Source organism: Bos grunniens, chromosome 7, assembly GCF_055505025.1.
Source record: "Bos grunniens cultivar Pamir isolate PY7600 chromosome 7, Bosgru_T2T1.0, whole genome shotgun sequence".
Taxonomy (NCBI): domain Eukaryota; kingdom Metazoa; phylum Chordata; class Mammalia; order Artiodactyla; family Bovidae; genus Bos; species Bos grunniens.
Window position 1 is genome coordinate 2956604 of NC_141171.1, and position 16474 is coordinate 2973077.

Sequence of the window (16474 nt, forward strand, 5' to 3'; positions counted from 1 at the left end):
TGGAGATAATCACATTTGGGATCTTCATAGAACAAGGATCAAACCCTTGTCCCTGGCATTGGCATTCCGGACCACCAGGGAAGTCCTTGCACTCTATTTCTTAATATCCAGCTTTCTACTTTCTATCTATTAACATATCCAACGTTAAGCTCATTGTGCAACCCTAGAATATGACTTTTACCATGGATCCCTACTCCTGGTACATTGATTAATTCATTTTGGTAACAATTATTATGATTTTTTATTTTGGCCTTGATATTCGCAGTAGAGTGGCCTGAAGTTTGATTCTCCCTGCCATTTCTAGGTCATTTTGGTATCGATGCTATGTTTTGTATATGAAGAAAGTTACAGAGTCTATCTCCTTTTTCTCTCTCTAGGATCACCTCCACAAGCACAGAGTAACAGTTTTCCAGGACATTTTGCACAGTGTACCAGAGAACTGGTTTCCCTGGTGGTTGGGCAATAAAGAATCTGCCTTCAATGCAGGAGATGCAAGTTTGATCCCTGGGCCAGGAAGATCCCCTAGAGAAGGAAATGGCAACCCACTGTAGTATTCTTACCTGGGAAATCCCATGGACAGAGAAGCGGGGCAGACTACAGTCCACAGGGTCACCAAAGAGTTAGACGTGACTTGCCAATAAACAAAAACAACCAGAGAACTACAGGGCCGAGAAGACTTTCATCATTGGTCCTACTGATTGGCAAGTCTTACAGCACGTTGACTTCTCTCTTCTTGTGTTCATAGAGCTTACAATGATTTAGCCACATTTCACAAGGTTTTAAAAGTTTTACTTTCAAGTACTCTCTAATGTGCTCCAAAAAACACATTCTATAAAGATGAACTGTGGGATCTGAGGTGTCTCTTCACACCCACAAATCATTCTAGATCGGCACAGTCGCCAATCACGTGTCAGCACCCAGGAGTCAATGTGACACGGCAGCCCATCCCTCTTTGGCACGAGACTCTCTTCCTGGAAGAAGAATAAGCTGATTTCTAAGACTGCCCTGTCTTAGAAAGACAGAGACACTCACTGACCATCAGGAAACTACAAGGAAATAAGCAGCGCTTTGCAGTCAGAGGTCGCTAGGACAGCAACTCCTCCTTAGGAAAGACTACTGACGTGGCAGAAGTGAGCGTGCTCCTTTCTGTTCCTAACTCCCTCAGCAGAGCACAAAAAGGAGCACTGACGGGAAAATCCAACCTGTTTGAAGACAGAGGCAAAAGCATCTTTTATCTAAGATCAGCCTAAATAGCACAGGTGACTCTCTACCAACCAGCCTTTTTTCTTCTCTTTGAATATGTGACAACAAACATGGGCATATTTCCTGCCACCTCTAGGCAACTGGAGCTTCTATATCCAGGAAAAGGAAGAAAAGGCCTCCCAGAAACCTCACATTTCATCATCCAAAGTTCACCACTAAGAGAATTTCAAGTAGGATTGTGTGGCCAATATTTCTCATGATCAGGGATCCACCAAATTGAAACACCTCTTGACAACTGAGAACTGGCATGAGGGGCAATACGAGGGAATGTGCTGGGTGTTGAGGAGAGACTTATGATGGGAGGAGAGTCACGTATCTCCAGGTCTACCTCAGCCCCCAACCCCAAAGAGACCCAGGGTCTCAACACCGGGAATAACCAGCAGGTTCTGGGCAGGTGCTAAGCCAGTGTGATTGAGCCTTACTGCCAGGAAAAGATGTGGGCAGAAACGGCCCCTCTTCGCTGCAAGCACACCTTCCCCAATCACCCTCCCGCAGGGACTAAGATGGGACATGCAAGACAGGGAGGCTTGAAGAGATGAAGGACACAGGCAAGGGCACACAAGTTTGGGGAGGCAGATAGCCGGCCTCTGATCGCCTGCGTGGCCTAGCTCAGCATCCTCCTCAAGGACTGACCTGTGACGTCCAGGCGGAAGGAGACCTTCTGGCCCCCGGCCTCGCAGCTGTACTCCCCGGCATCCGCCTTGCCCGCCTGCTGCACCACCAGCTGCCTGGTGCAGCCCTTGGCTTCCACACGCACTTTCGAGCTCGAACTCAGCTTCTTGCCGTCCTTGTACCATGTCACCTCCGTCTGGGCCTGGGCCACCTCGCAGTTCAGCGTGGCACTCGCCCCCGCCATGGCCTGCACTTCACTGCGTGCCGGCTGCTCCTTGGCGAACACCACCGAGGGCTCTGGGGACAGAGGGGGATACACAGGATCAGAGACCCCATCTCAGTCAGGACGGCAGCCCTGCGCAAAGACAACCTGGATGGGGAGGTGGTGGGGGGGCATCAGGAAAGGGGATGGTGGAGCTGGAGACTTCTCAGGCTCTGCACCAGCCCTGTGCCCTGCAGAGGTTCCCCTGCCTTTCTCAGCAACAAGGACACAATTTATACATTCTCGCATGGGTCCTTGGGAGTACACCTTGGGGTGGGCGGTCACTGGAACAGATGTGTCCCCTGCTCGTGACATCTGCAAGGTCTCAAGGCAACTGTTCCCCAACATTCCCAGATGGTGCCCCCGTCTTCTCCATACTACTATGCAGGAACTTTTCACCTGCAGTCCACAGAGATGGCTGAGGCTCGGCGCCCTTGCCTACTCTCAGTATTGTCAGCTGGTGGCAATCTGCAGGAGTGCTCGCACCTCCCCGTGGCTTTCTTTGTCATTGTCTGAGGAATGAAGAAACGAAGCACCTTCCCCTTAGGACTGGGTTTGCCATTAATGTTTTTTCCTTATTGATGACAGTACTCAATCAAATCCCTTGCCCACTTACCAACAGGTTCTGTCTTCTCTCAATTCACATCTGGCCACTCTTTGTCAATTTAAATACCAGAGAAAGACACATAGGTAGGATTTAAGGACATTCTCAACTGTGTGACTGACATTTTCACTCTGATCCAGGTCTGCAATAGTTTTTCCTCCAATAGTGTCACAACAGCCACTTTGTCCCGCTTAAAGCATAGAGCATATGTATTCTATTTAAGAAATCTTTTTACCTTAAGTCTTGAAGAAACCACATTAGCATCTGTGGATTTTGGGGTTTTATCTTTGACACTGAGGTGTCTAACCCACCTCAAGCTGACTTATGAGTGCGGTGTGAACTGCGAGTACGAGTTAATTTTTCTGTATGGTGCAGTGGTCCACCCACCGTTTTTTGAGGACAACATCCTTCCCCTAGTTCTCAATAGACAACACAGAAACAAACAGAAGATGCGGAGGGTCGGCAGGAATGGGTGATGCAAGATTCCACTTCTGCAAGAACCGTTTCTGAGTTCACTATTCTGTTCTTTGGATGTGGTAACCACCCCAGCACTGGGATCCCCTTATCTTGAAAACTGTAGCCTTGTAATAATTTTTGACATTGGGTAACAGTAAATGCTCCTACCATGCTCTTCTTCATGAAAATGACGTCCTGGCTGTATCTTGCCTTTGCAATCTGCCTGTCATTCTTCCATCACACCACTCAAAAAACAAATTTTCTTCCATTTTGATTGTTAATAAACATCTTTTGATTTTTTTCCCGTGGGATTTCTATCCATCTCTTGCAACCTTTAACTGTCTCTCAAGAATCCAGAATAATTCCCCACGCACAGTCTCTTGGCAACATTGATCAGACCTGGAGTTAGAGACATGATACAACTGACCTAGTCTAACTCTTTCACACAAATTTCATTTTCCAAGCACACCTTGCCAAGACTTAGACATAGAAATGTGTTTTTCCGTGTTAATTTTTTACACACTAATCCTATGCAAGAATCATATGCATTCTAATAGTTTATCTTTAGGATGGTCCGAGTTGATCATCCTATTATCAGCAAATCCACCTTTAGTTTTTTGAAACCATGTCCAGCGGAATAGCAGTTTCCAGATATTTTGTACAGTGTACCAGAGAACTACCGGGCTGAGAAGATTTTCATCAGTAGGCCTGCTGATTCACATGCCATATCTCTGATTTTCTTTATCTTCCTGTATCTGATTTTCATAGAGATTACTAAGATTTAGCCACATTTCACTATTTTTAAATGGTTTTACCTGAGAATACTCACTAACATGCTCCAAACACCACATTTAACAAAGTTGCGTGGTGGGATCTGAGGAACACACACACCCACAAACCAGCCTGCCCTGGCATGATCACAGAATGTCAGAGGTTGGCACCTGGTGGTTGACGTGGGGTGGCAGAGGAGCAGGTGGATGTGGAGCGAATCTTCCTCCACAGATATATCAGGAATGCACCGACAGACACAGAAGTGCATGCAGAACACCAGCTGAGAGCAGGCAGGAGTGCCTGACCACCGGGAAAGGATACATGGAACACGCAAAACTCAGTAGGAGGAAGGAACTAGGGAAGAAACTAGGGAAAAACAGGAGCATTAGAAGAAGTGGACCTGCCCTCAGCGAGCCGGAGAACTGAAGCAGGGTCCGATCCCCACATCGGGGCAACTGTCTGAGCCAGAGGAGAAACATTTGAGGCTAAGAATGAAACAGCTGATCTGTGACAGCCTAAATGGAATGAGAATCAGACAGTCCCTGCTGCAGCCATACAGACCCTGGACAGGGACGCGCGTCTCCTGGAAGGCGCAGCAGCTGGGAACTGGAGAGCAGGGCTTGTGGCGCAATGCCAGGGCGAGGGCAGCTGTGGACTGCAGAGAGAGACGGACCGAGGGCATGTGAGGGAGGAGACTGTGGGAAATGCCTGTGGAGGAAAGCCGGGCAGCCATGGAAGCAAGGCGACACTACTGAGTCATGCATAGGGGGTGGAGCCATCACCACAACCTCTCTCCCCCAACAAGCAAGCACTGGCAGCTGAACAATAGAGAGGCTGGCCCATCAAACGCCTGACGCACCAAGTTACAGAGTAGGACCCCACCGAGGGTGCCCCTTTATGTGCCTGATGTACCCATCTAGGGGAGGACCCCGAATGGGCATAGCAGTGGAGAAAGACTAGACAAAGAGGTCTTTTGATTGCCAGCTGCTGCTGCTGCTGCTAAGTCGCTTCAGTCGTGTCCCACTCTGTGCGACCCCATAGATGGCAGCCCACCAGGCTCCCCCGTCTCTGGGATTCTCCAGGCAAGAACACTGCAGTGGGTTGCCATTTGGGGCTAGAAAAACACCGATAGGGCCATAACTCCTATGGCCAACACAGTCCATGTCCCTGTGCATTTGGCGCTGCCAGGGGCCTCAGGACCCAAGCAGCTGCGCCACCTTCACGCTCAACCCCACTGGGGCAGAACTGCCACAGGCAAAAAAAAAAAAAGGCTTGCATCTATGCACGCAGGGTGCTTCAGTCCTGTCCAGTTCTGCAACCCTGTGGACTGTGGCCTGGCAGGCTTCTGTCACAGGGGTTCTCCAGGCAAGAAAGCTGGAGTGGGCTGCCAGACCCTTCTCAGTTCAGTTCAGTTGCTGAGTCGTGTTCAACTCTTTGTGACCCCATGGACTGCAGCACGCCAGACTTCCCTGTCTATCAACAACTGCTGGAATTTGCTCAAACTCATGTCCATCACGTCGGTGATGATATCCAACTGTCTCCTCTGTCGTCCCCTTCTCCTCCTGCCTTTAATCTTTCCCAGCATCAGGCCCTTTTCCAGTGAGTCACGACTTTGGATGAGGTGCCCAAAGTATTGGAGCTTCAGTTTCAGCATCAGTCCTTCCAATGAATATTCAGGGCTGATTTCCTTTAGAACTGACTGGTTGGATCTCCTTGCTGTCCAAGGGACTCTCAAGAGTCTTCCCCAACACCACAGTTCAAAAGCATCAATTCTTTATGGTCCAACGCTCACATCCATGCATGACTACTGGAAAAACCATAGCCTTGACCAAATGGACCTTTGTCAGCAAAGTAATGTCTCTGCTTTTTAATATGCTGTCTAGGTTTGTCACAGCTTTTCTTCCAAGGAGCAAGTGTCTTAATTTCATGACTGCAGGCATCATCTTCAGTGGTTTTTGAACCCAAGAAAATAAAGTCTGTCACTGTTTCCATTGTTTCCCCATCTATTTGCCATGAAGTGATTGGACCAGATGCCATGATCTTAATTTTTTGAATGTTTAATTTCAAGCCAGCTTTTTCACTCTCCTCTTTCACTTTCATCAAGACGCTCTTCAGTTTCTCCTTGCTTTCTGCCATAAGGATGGTGTCATCTGCATATCTGAGGTTACTGATATTTCTCCTGGCAATCTTGATTCCAGCTTGTGCTTCATCCAGCCTGGCATTCCGCATGATGTACTCTGCATATAAGTTAAATAAGCAGGGTGACAGTATATAGCCTTGAGGTACTCCTTTTCCTGTTTGGAACCAGTCTGTTGTTCCATGTCCAGTTCAAACTGTTGCTTCTTGACCTGCATACAGATTTCTCAGGAGGCAGGTCAGGTGGTCTGGTATTCCCATCTCTTTCAGAATGTTCCACAGTTTGTTGTGATCCACACAGTCAAAGGCTTTGGTGTAGTCAACAAAGCAGAAGTAGATGTTTTTCTGGAATTCTCTTACTTTTTCTATGATCCAACGGATGTTGGCAATTTGATCTCTGGTTCCTCTGCCTTTTCTAAATCCAGCTTGAACATCTGGAAGTTCAGTGTTCACATACTGTTGAAGATTTCTTCAAAAGAATTTTGAGTATTACTTTGCTAGCGTGTTAGATGAGTGCAATTGTGTTGTAGTTTGAACATTCTTTGCCATTGCCTTTCTTGGGATTGAAATGAAAACTGACCGTTTCCAGTTGTGTGGCCATTGCTGTTTTCCAAATCTGCTGGCATATTGAGTGCAGCACTTTCACAGCATCATCTTTTAGGATTTGAAATAGCTCAGTTGGAATTCCATCACCTCCACTAGCTTTGTTCGTAGTGCTGCTTCCTAAGGCCCACTTGACTTCACACTCCAGGGTGTCTGGCTCTAGGTGAGTGATCACACCATCGTGGTTATCTTGGTCATGAAGATCTTTTTTGTACAGCTCCTCTGTGTGCTCCTGCCACCTCTTCCTAATATCTTCTGCTTCTGTTAGGTCCCTACCACTTCTGTCCTTTATTGTGCCCATCTTCGCATGAAATGTTCCCTTGGTATCTCTAATTTTCTTGAAGAGATCTCCAGTCTTTCCCATTCTATTGTTTTCCCGTATTTCTTTGCACTGATCACTGAGGAAGGCTTTCTTATCTCTCCTTGCTTTTCTTTGGAACTTTTCTTCAGGTGGGTATATCTTTCCTTTTCTCCTTTGCCTTTGGCTTTTCTTCTCTTTTCTTTGGATTTTTTTTTAAAATTACTTATTTTAATTGGAGGCTAATTACTTTACAATATTGTAGTGGTTTTTTTCTCAGCTATTTGTAAGGCCTCCTTAGACAACCATTTTGCCTTTTTGCATTTATTTTCTTCTAGAGCGCTATATCCTTTTAGAGCACTATATTTCCTGCTGCCCTAGCCACCAACTCCCCTGAATACCTGGTACTGTCAGATTCCCTGCGACCCAAGCAGCTGCACCACCTCCACTCCTGGCCCTCACTGGGGCAAACCCAAGCCCTCCAGGGCAGCCTCAAGAACAAACCCCAGTGAACGACCCACATGCAGAGGTGGAAATAAGGTGGAAATAAAGCCACAGCTGAAACCCAGGGGCAGTGTGGCTAAGGAAGAAGACCCAAAACCTTCCCACCAGCTGTACAAGCTGCAGATTAAATCCACACGATCAACTAGGCAGCCTCTGTCTCTATGGAATATATATAAAAGGACACTGAGAGCTTCCACAAAAGAAAACCCACTAGTTCTGACAACTGTGGACATTGGAGGCAAGAACATACAGGAGTAGGACCAGATTAGAGTCTGAGCTGCCCCCACAGCAGGTCCAGAGACCAGCCTCATATTAGAGAGCATCCTTGGGAGGCAACGTGGACTGTGACTCACAGTGAGGGAAAGAACGCTGGCAGCAGGGACTCAAGAAAAACATTTATTATTCTTATATTTTGACTTGCTCTATAGTTGCTTCTGGATTTTTTTTTTCTTTTTCTCTTATTTTCCCTACCTCCCCCACCTTGCTGTAGTTGTCCATTTTATTAGCACTATGAAACCTGTTTCAGCTTATGAGATTTTCTTTTTCAACCACTCCTTTTATTCCTGTTATAAACTTCTGCCTTTTGCAGAACTTTGGCCTTTTGCAGTTCTGTAGTTTTCCTTTTTTCTTTTTTTTCTCTTCAATTTTTAAATTTTTTTAAGCTTATGATTTTTTCTACATTTATTTGTTTGCTTTTCCTCCTGTTCTTTCCCCCTTGCAGTTAATCTTTAATGTATATAAATCCGTATCTACCTCTATTTAACTTTGCATTTCTATTCTTTCTTTCTTTTCTTTTTCTCACCATATTTGTTATGTTTGTTTTCATTGCTTTATCCCCCAGTTGGTACCTTGCTTTAGTTCTGTTTTCCGGTTTGTGCTTCAGTTCGTTTTGTTCTCAGCTGGTGGGTATCATTTTTGGTTTCCTCTGTTCACTGGGCCAGTCTGCTGTGCTCTATTTTTGTTGGACTGTTTTGATTTTGCTCATGGGTGTTTATGTATGTGTGTGTTGTCCATTATTTTAATTATTATTTGCCTGATTTTGTAATTGCCATTTGTCTGGGGTTCATCTTTGTTTTCTCCTTTTGGGGTATTTGTTTTAATCCCATTTAATGCCATAACCACCCACCTGTAGAATCTCAGTTCCTGGCCAGAGATCAAGCCCCAAGCCTTTGGAGTGGGAGTGCTGACTCCGAGAGGCTAGACTGCCAGAGAACTAGCCCTAGGGAGTATCCGGTAGCGAGAACTCCCACAAAGGCAACCACTTGTATACAAGACCTGACATCACCCAACCACCAGTAGCACCCTGTGCGGGGTGCCTCACCCCAACAACGAACAAGACGAAAATACAAACCAATCGTCAGCAGACAGGATTCCCACCTTACTCAGTCCTGCCCATCAGAGGAAGGAAAAAAAAAAAAAAAAACTCACTGCCTCCCACCAAATGCAAGCACGAGTCACACTCTACACAAAGCTGACACAAACCACTGGACCAACCTTATGAGGGCAGAAACCAAAAGAAAGAAAGAGTTCAACCCTGAAGCCTGGAAAAAGGAGACCTCAAACGTAGTAAGTTTAAAACAATAATAAAAAGACAGAAGTACTGCACAAACGAAGGAACAAACCAGAAACACACAAGTCCAAATAAATGAAGAGGAAATAAGCAAACTACCTGAAAAAGAATTCAGAATATTGATCATAAAGATAATACAAAACCTTGAAAATAAAATGGAGAAAATGCAAGAATCAGTTAACAAAGACCTAGAGGAATTAAAGAATAAACGTACAGACACAAACGACACAATTCTTGAAATTAAAAACACTCTAGAAGGAATCAATAGCAGAATATCTGAAACAGAAGAATGGATCAGTGAGCTGGAAGATAAAATGGTGGAAATAACTGCTGAAGAGCAGAATAAAGTAAAAAGAATGAAAAGAACTGAGGACAGTCTCAGAGATCTCTGGGACAATGTTAAATGCATCAAAATTTGAATTATAGGGATCCCAGAAGAAGAAGAGAAAAAGAAAGAGTATGAGAAAAATTTTTAAGAGATTATAGTTGAAAATTTCCGCAACATTGAAAAGGAAATAGTCAATCAAGTCCAAGAGGCACAAAGACTCCCATACAGGATAAACCCAGAGAGAAACATGCCAGGACACATACTAATCAAACTAACAAAGACTAAACACAAAGGAAGAATATTAAAAGCAGCAAGGGAAAAGCAACAAGTAACATACAAGGGAAACCCCACACGTTTAAGAGTTGATCTTTCAGCAGAAACTCTGCAGGCCAAAAGGGAATGGCAGGATATATTTAAAGTACTAAAAGGGAAAAATCTACAACCAAGATTATTCTGCCTGGCAAGAATTTCATTCAAAATTGATGGAGAAATCAAAAGCTTTACAGACAAGCAAAAGTTAAGAGAATTCAACACCACTAAATCAGCTTTACAAGAAATGTTAAAGGGACTTAAATAGTCAGGAAACACAAAATAAGAAAAAGATCTGTAGAAACAAACCACAAATAATTAAGAAAATGGAAATAGGAACATATATATCAATAATTAATTTAAATGTAAATGGATTAAATGGTCTAACCAAAAGACACTGACTGGCTGAATGGATACAAAATCAAGAACCAAACATATGCTGTCTATAAGAAACCCACTTCACATCTATAGACATATAGACTGAAAGTGAGAGGATGGAAAAATATATTCCATGCAAATGGGAAGCAAAAGAAAGCTGGAATAGCAATCTTCATATCAGACAAAATAGACCTTGAAATAAAGAATATTACAAGAGATAAGGAAGCATGCTACATTATGATCAAGTGATCAATCCAAGAGGAAGATATAACAATGATAAATATCTATGCTCCAGGAACACCTCAATACACAAGACAAACACTAACAGACATAAAAGAAGAAACTGACAGTAACACAATAATAGCAAGAGACTCTAACACCCCCACTTACACCAACGGACAGATCATCAAAACAGAAAATTAATAAGGAAACACAATACATTAGATGCGATGGATCTCACTGATGTCTTCAGGACAGTCCATCCAAATTCAGAAGAATACACCTTCTTCTCAAGTGTCCATGGAACATTCTCCAGGACAGACCACATCTTGGGTCACAAATCAAACCTCAGGAATTTAAGAAAATTGAAATCATATCAAGCATCTTTTCTGAGCACAACTCTATGAGACTAGATATCAATTATAAGAAAAAGACTGCAAAAAACACAAACACATGGAGATTAAACAATATGCTTCTAAATAATGAACAGGTTACGGAAGAAATCAAAAGGGAAATCAAAAAATTCCTAGAAATAAATAACAATGAAAACATGACAACTCAAAACCTAAGGCATGTAGCAAAAGCAGTTCTAAGAGGGAAGTTTATAGCAAGACAATCCTACCTCAAGAAACAAGAAAAACTTTGAATAGACAACCTAAAACAACTGGGAAAAGAAGAACAAAAAAACTCCCAAATTAGCAGGAGGAAAGAAATCACAAAGATCAGAGCAGAAATAAGTGAAAAAGAAATGAAAGGAACAATAGTAAAAATTAATAACACTAAAAGCTCATTCTTTGAGGAGATAAACAAAATTGATAAACCTTTCACCAGACTCATCAAGAAAAAAGAGAGAAGAGACAAATCAACAAAATTAGAAATGAAAAAGGAGAGGTTCCAACAATGCAGAAATACAAAGGATTATGAGAGACTGTTATGAGCAACTTTATGGCAATAAAATGGATAAACTGGAAGAAATGGACAGATTCGTAGAAAAGTTAAATCTTTCAAGACTGAACCAGGAAGAAATAGAAATAACGAACAACCCAATTACAAGCACTGAAATCAAAACGGTAATCAAAAATCTCCCAAAAAACAAAGCCAGGACCAGATGGCTTCACAGGTGAATTCTAATCAAACACATAGAGAAGAGCTAATACCTATTCTTCTAAAACTCTTTCAAAAAACTGCAGAGGAAGGAACACTTCCAAACTCATTCTATGAGGCCACCATCACCCTGATACCAAAACCAGACAAAGAAAATACAGGCCAATATCACTGATGAAAATAGATAAAAAAATCCTGAACAAATTCTAGCAAACAAAATTCAACAACACATTAAAAAGCTCATAACCATGATCAAGCTGGGTTTATTCCAGGGATGCAAGGATTCTTCAGTACACACAAATCAATGTGATACACCATATTAACAAACTGAAAGATAAAAACCACATGAAAATCTCAATAGATGCAGAAAAAGCCTTTGACAAAATTCAGCACCCATTTATGGTTAGAACTCTTCAAAAAAAGGGCATAGAAGGAACCTACCTCACCACAGTTAAGGCCATATATGATAAGCCTACAGCAAACATTATTTTCAATGGTGAAAAACTAAAAGCATCCCCCTAAGATCAGGAACAAGGCAAGGGTGTCCACTTTCACCACTATTACTCAACACAGTTCTGGAAGTCCTAGCTATAAAATCAGAGAAGAAAAAGAAATAAAAGGAATTCAAATCAGAAAAAAAAGAAGTAAATCTGTCACTGTTTGCAGATGACATGCTACTACACATAGAAAACCCTAAAGATACTATCAGAAAATTACTAAAGCCAATCAGTGAATTTAGCCAAGTCGTAGGATACAAACTCAATATACAGAAATCACGTGCATTCATATATACTAACAATTAAAAACCAGAAAGAGAAATTAAGGAATCAATCCCATTCACCATTGCAACAAAAATTATAAAATATCTAGGAATAAACCTACCTAAGGCGACAAAAGAACTGTATAGAGAAAATCATAAGACACTGATGAAAGAAATCAAAGACAACATAAACAGATGGGGAGACAGTCCATGTTCCTGGATAGAAAGAATCAGTATTGTGAAAATGACTATACTACCAAATGCAATCTACAGATTCAATGTGATCCCTGTCATACCAATGGCATTTTTTCACAGAACTAGAACAAAATATTTCACAATTCATATGGAAACACAAAAGACCCCAAACAGCCAAAACAGTCTTGAGAAAGATGAATGGAGCTGGAGGAATCAACCTTCCTGACTTCAGATTATACTACAAAGCTACAGTCATCAAGACAGTACGGTACTGGCACAAAAACAGAAATATAGACCAATGGAACAAGAAAGCCCATAAATAAACCCATGCACCTACAGGTACCTTATTTTTGACAAAGGAGGCAACAATATACAATGGTACAAATATAGCACTTCTTTCAGTAAGTAGTGCTGGGAAACTGGACAGTTACGTGTAAAAGAATGAAATTAGAACACTTTCTAACACCATACACAAAAATAAACTCAAAATGGATTAAGGACCTAAATGCAATATCAGAAACTATAAAACTCTTAGAGGAAAGCACAGGCAGAACACTCGATGACATAAATCAAAGCAAGATCTTCTATGACCCACCTCCTGGAGTCATGGAAATAAAAACAAAAGTAAACAAGTGTGACCGTGTTAAACTTAAAAGCTCTTGCACAGCAAAGGAAATTATAAGCAAGGAGAAAAGACATCCCTCAGAATAGGAGAAAATAACAGCAAATGAAACAACTGACAAAGGGTTAATTTCCAAAATATACAAGCAGCTCATACAACTCAATGCCAGAAAAACAACCAACCCAATCAAAAAGTGGGAAAAAGACCTAAACAGACATTTCTCCAAAGGAGACATACAGATGGCCAACAAACACATGAAAAGATGCTCAACATCGCTCATTGTTAGAGAAATCAAATAAAAACTACAGTAAGATATCACCTCACACCAATCAGAATGGCCATCATCAAAAAGTCTACAAACAATAAATGCTGGAGAAGGTGTGGAGAAAAGGGAATGCTCTTGCACTGCTGGTGGGAATGTAAATTGATACAGCCACTATGGAGGATGGTAACAGAGAGTCCTTAAAAAAACTAGGAATAAAAAAAATCACCATATGACCCAGCAATCTTAGGCATATACCCTGAGGAAACCAAAACTGAAAAAGACACATACACTCCAGTGTTCATTGCAGCACCATTTACAATTGCTAGAACACGGAAGCAACCTAGATGTCCATCGACAGATGAATGGATAAAGAAGTTGTGGTACATACACACAATGGAATACTACTCAGCCATAGAAAGAAACGATTTGAGTCGGTTCTAATGAGGTGAATGAACCTAGAGCCTACTATAGAGTAAAGTAAGTCAGAAAGAGAAAGATAAATATCGTACACTAATGTGTATATATGGAATCTAGAAAGATGGTGCTGATGAACCTATTTGCAGGGTAACAATGGAGGCACAGACAGAGAACAGACTTAAGGGCACAGGGAGAGGGGAGGAGAGGGTGAGATGTATGGAGAGAGTAACACGGAAACTTACATCACCATATGTAAAATACATAGCCAACGGGAATTTTCTGTGTGTCTCAGGGAACTCAAACAGGGGCTCTGTATCAACCTAGAGGGGTGGGATGGGGCGGGAGATAGGAGGGAGGTTCAGGAGGGAGGCGACACATGTATACCTATGACTGATTCATGTTGATGTCTGACAGAAAACAACGAAACTCTATAAAGCAATTATCTTTCCATTAAAAATTAACATTTTTTTTAAAAAGGAAAAAAAAATGTGGGATGGCAGGCCATCTCTATATTGGCAGGAAGACCCTCTTCCCAGAAGAGTAACCTGATTTTTCAGACTGTCCTGTCTAAAGGGACAGGGAGAGGCTCTTCCTGACCACTACGAAAATGCAACAGAGTAAAGACTGCTTTGCCAGTCAGAGGCTGCTAGGGCACTAACTCCTCGTTAGCGATGCCAACTGACGTGGCAGCTGTGACTTTTTCCTTTCCATTTCTAAATTCATCTATGTAACACCGACAGGAATACTGACATGGAACAGAGTCTGTTGGGAGACAAAGGCAATATCATCTTTGATCTAAGAAGATCACCCATCGTAGCACAAGCGACTTCTATCAATCATCCCCCATTTCTTCCCTTTGCAAGGAAGGGACACTAAAACATGTCTATTTTTTTTCTTATCTATGGCCAACTGGAGCTTCTACAACCAAGAAAAGGAAGGAAGGGGTTCCCAGAAACCTCAAATTTCATAATTCAAAGTTCACTTCTGGGAGAAGGCCAACGAGGACTGTGTGGCCAATCTTTCCCCGATCCAAGATCCTTCAAACTGAAACCCCACTGCTCAACCGGGCCCAGCATGTGGGGCTGGATGAGGGCGTGTGCTAGTTTTCAGAAAAGACAGATGATGGGAGGAAAGTAAGTCATCTCCAGGCCTACCTCAGCCCCCAGGCATCAGGGAAAGGCAGGGTCCCAACAGCAGGAACACGAGAAAGGTTCCAGGCAGGTGCTAAGACACTGCGATTGAGCCTCACTGCCTGGAAACAGGTGGACAGAGACAATCCCTCCTCTCTGCAAGTGCACCCTCCCTTTACATGCTTCCCCAGCCAAAATGGGGACCACGCTGGGACACGAAAAACAGGGAGGATTGAAGAGATGGAGGGTCCAGGCAAGGGCACACAAGTCTGGTGAGGCTGGAAGCGAGTCCCCTCATCACCTGCACAGAGGCTAGCTCAGCGTCCTCCTCCAGGACTGACCTGTGACGTCCAGGCGGAAGGAGACCTTCTGGCCCCCGGCCTCGCAGCTGTACTCCCCGGCGTCCGCCTTGCCCGCCTGCTGCACCACCAGCTGCCGGGTGCGGCCCTTGGCCTTCACACGCACTTTCGAGCTGGAACTCAGCTTCTTCCCGTCCTTGTACCACGTCACCTCTGTCTGGGCCTGGGCCACCTCGCAGCTCAGCGTGGCACTTGCCCCCGCCACGGCCTGCACTTCACTGCGTGCCGGCTGCTCCTTGGCGAACACCACCGAGGGCTCTGGGGACAGAGGGGGATACACAGGGTCAGAGACCCCATCTCAGTCAGGACAGCTGCTGCTGCTGCTGCTAAATCGCTTCAGTTGTGTCCAACTCTGTGCGACCCCGTAGATGGCAGCCTACCAGGCTTCTCCGTCCTTGGGATTCTCCAGGCAAGAATGCTGGAGTGGGTTGCCATTTCCTTCTCCCATGCATGAAAGTGAAAAGTGAAAGTGAAGTCTCTCAGTCATGTTTGACTCTTCGCGACACCATGGACTGCAGCCTACCAGGCTCCTCCATCCATGGGACTTTCCAGGCAAGAGTACTGGAGTGGGGTGCCATTGCCTTCTCCAGTCAGGACGGCAGCCCCGGGCAAAGAAGAGCTGGATGGGGAGGTGGGAGGGGGCTGGGCAGGAGGATGGTGGAGCTGGAGACTTCTCAGGCTCTGCACCAGCCCTGTGCCCTGCAGAGGCCTCCCTGCCTTTCTCAGCAAGTGACGCAATTCACACCTTCTCCCACAGGTCCCTGAGAGCAGGTCCCGGGTGGGAGGTCCTGAGAATGGACTTGTTCTCTGCTCATGACATCTGCAAGTCTCAAGGCTATGACTCCCCATCCTTTCTAGATGGTGCCCCAGTCTTCTCCATACGATTATGCGGGAACTTTTCACCCGCAGTCCATGGAGATGGCTGAGGCTCGCGCCCTTGCTTACTCTTAGTACTGTCAGCTGGGGGCAATCTGAGGGAGTGCTTGCACCTGCCCGTGGCTCTCTCTGTCACTGTCTGAGGAATGAAGAAGCGGAGCACCTTCCCCTTAGGACTGGGCTTGCCATTACTGTTTTCTTCTTCCTGGTGCCACGAGTCAAATCTTTTGCCCACTTGCCAACAGGAGGCGCTCTCTTTTGTTGATTCAACCCTGGCCAATTTTTACACATTTATGTGCCAGAGAATGACAAACAGGTAAACTTTAAGGATATTCCCAACCGTGTGAGTCGTATATTCACTCTCTGATCCAGTCCTCTGTTAAGTCAAAGTTCATTCTTCCAACAGTGTGACAATGTCCATTTCTTCCCTTTG

General features: G+C 44.0%; 1 protein-coding gene across 41 annotated transcripts in view; it reads right to left on the minus strand.

Annotated features, from left to right (window-relative positions):
- Positions 1 to 16474, minus strand: part of OBSCN (obscurin, cytoskeletal calmodulin and titin-interacting RhoGEF) — a 239778-nt gene that overhangs the window by 148852 nt on the left and 74452 nt on the right. For all 41 annotated transcript variants that reach the window (XM_086407940.1, XM_086407931.1, XM_086407941.1 and 38 more), the window contains 2 exons: positions 15148 to 15423; positions 1897 to 2172 (listed from right to left, as the gene is read on the minus strand). In XM_086407940.1, the coding sequence (XP_086264066.1) occupies positions 1897 to 2172; positions 15148 to 15423 (552 nt within the window). The remainder of the gene's footprint in view (positions 1 to 1896; positions 2173 to 15147; positions 15424 to 16474) is intronic.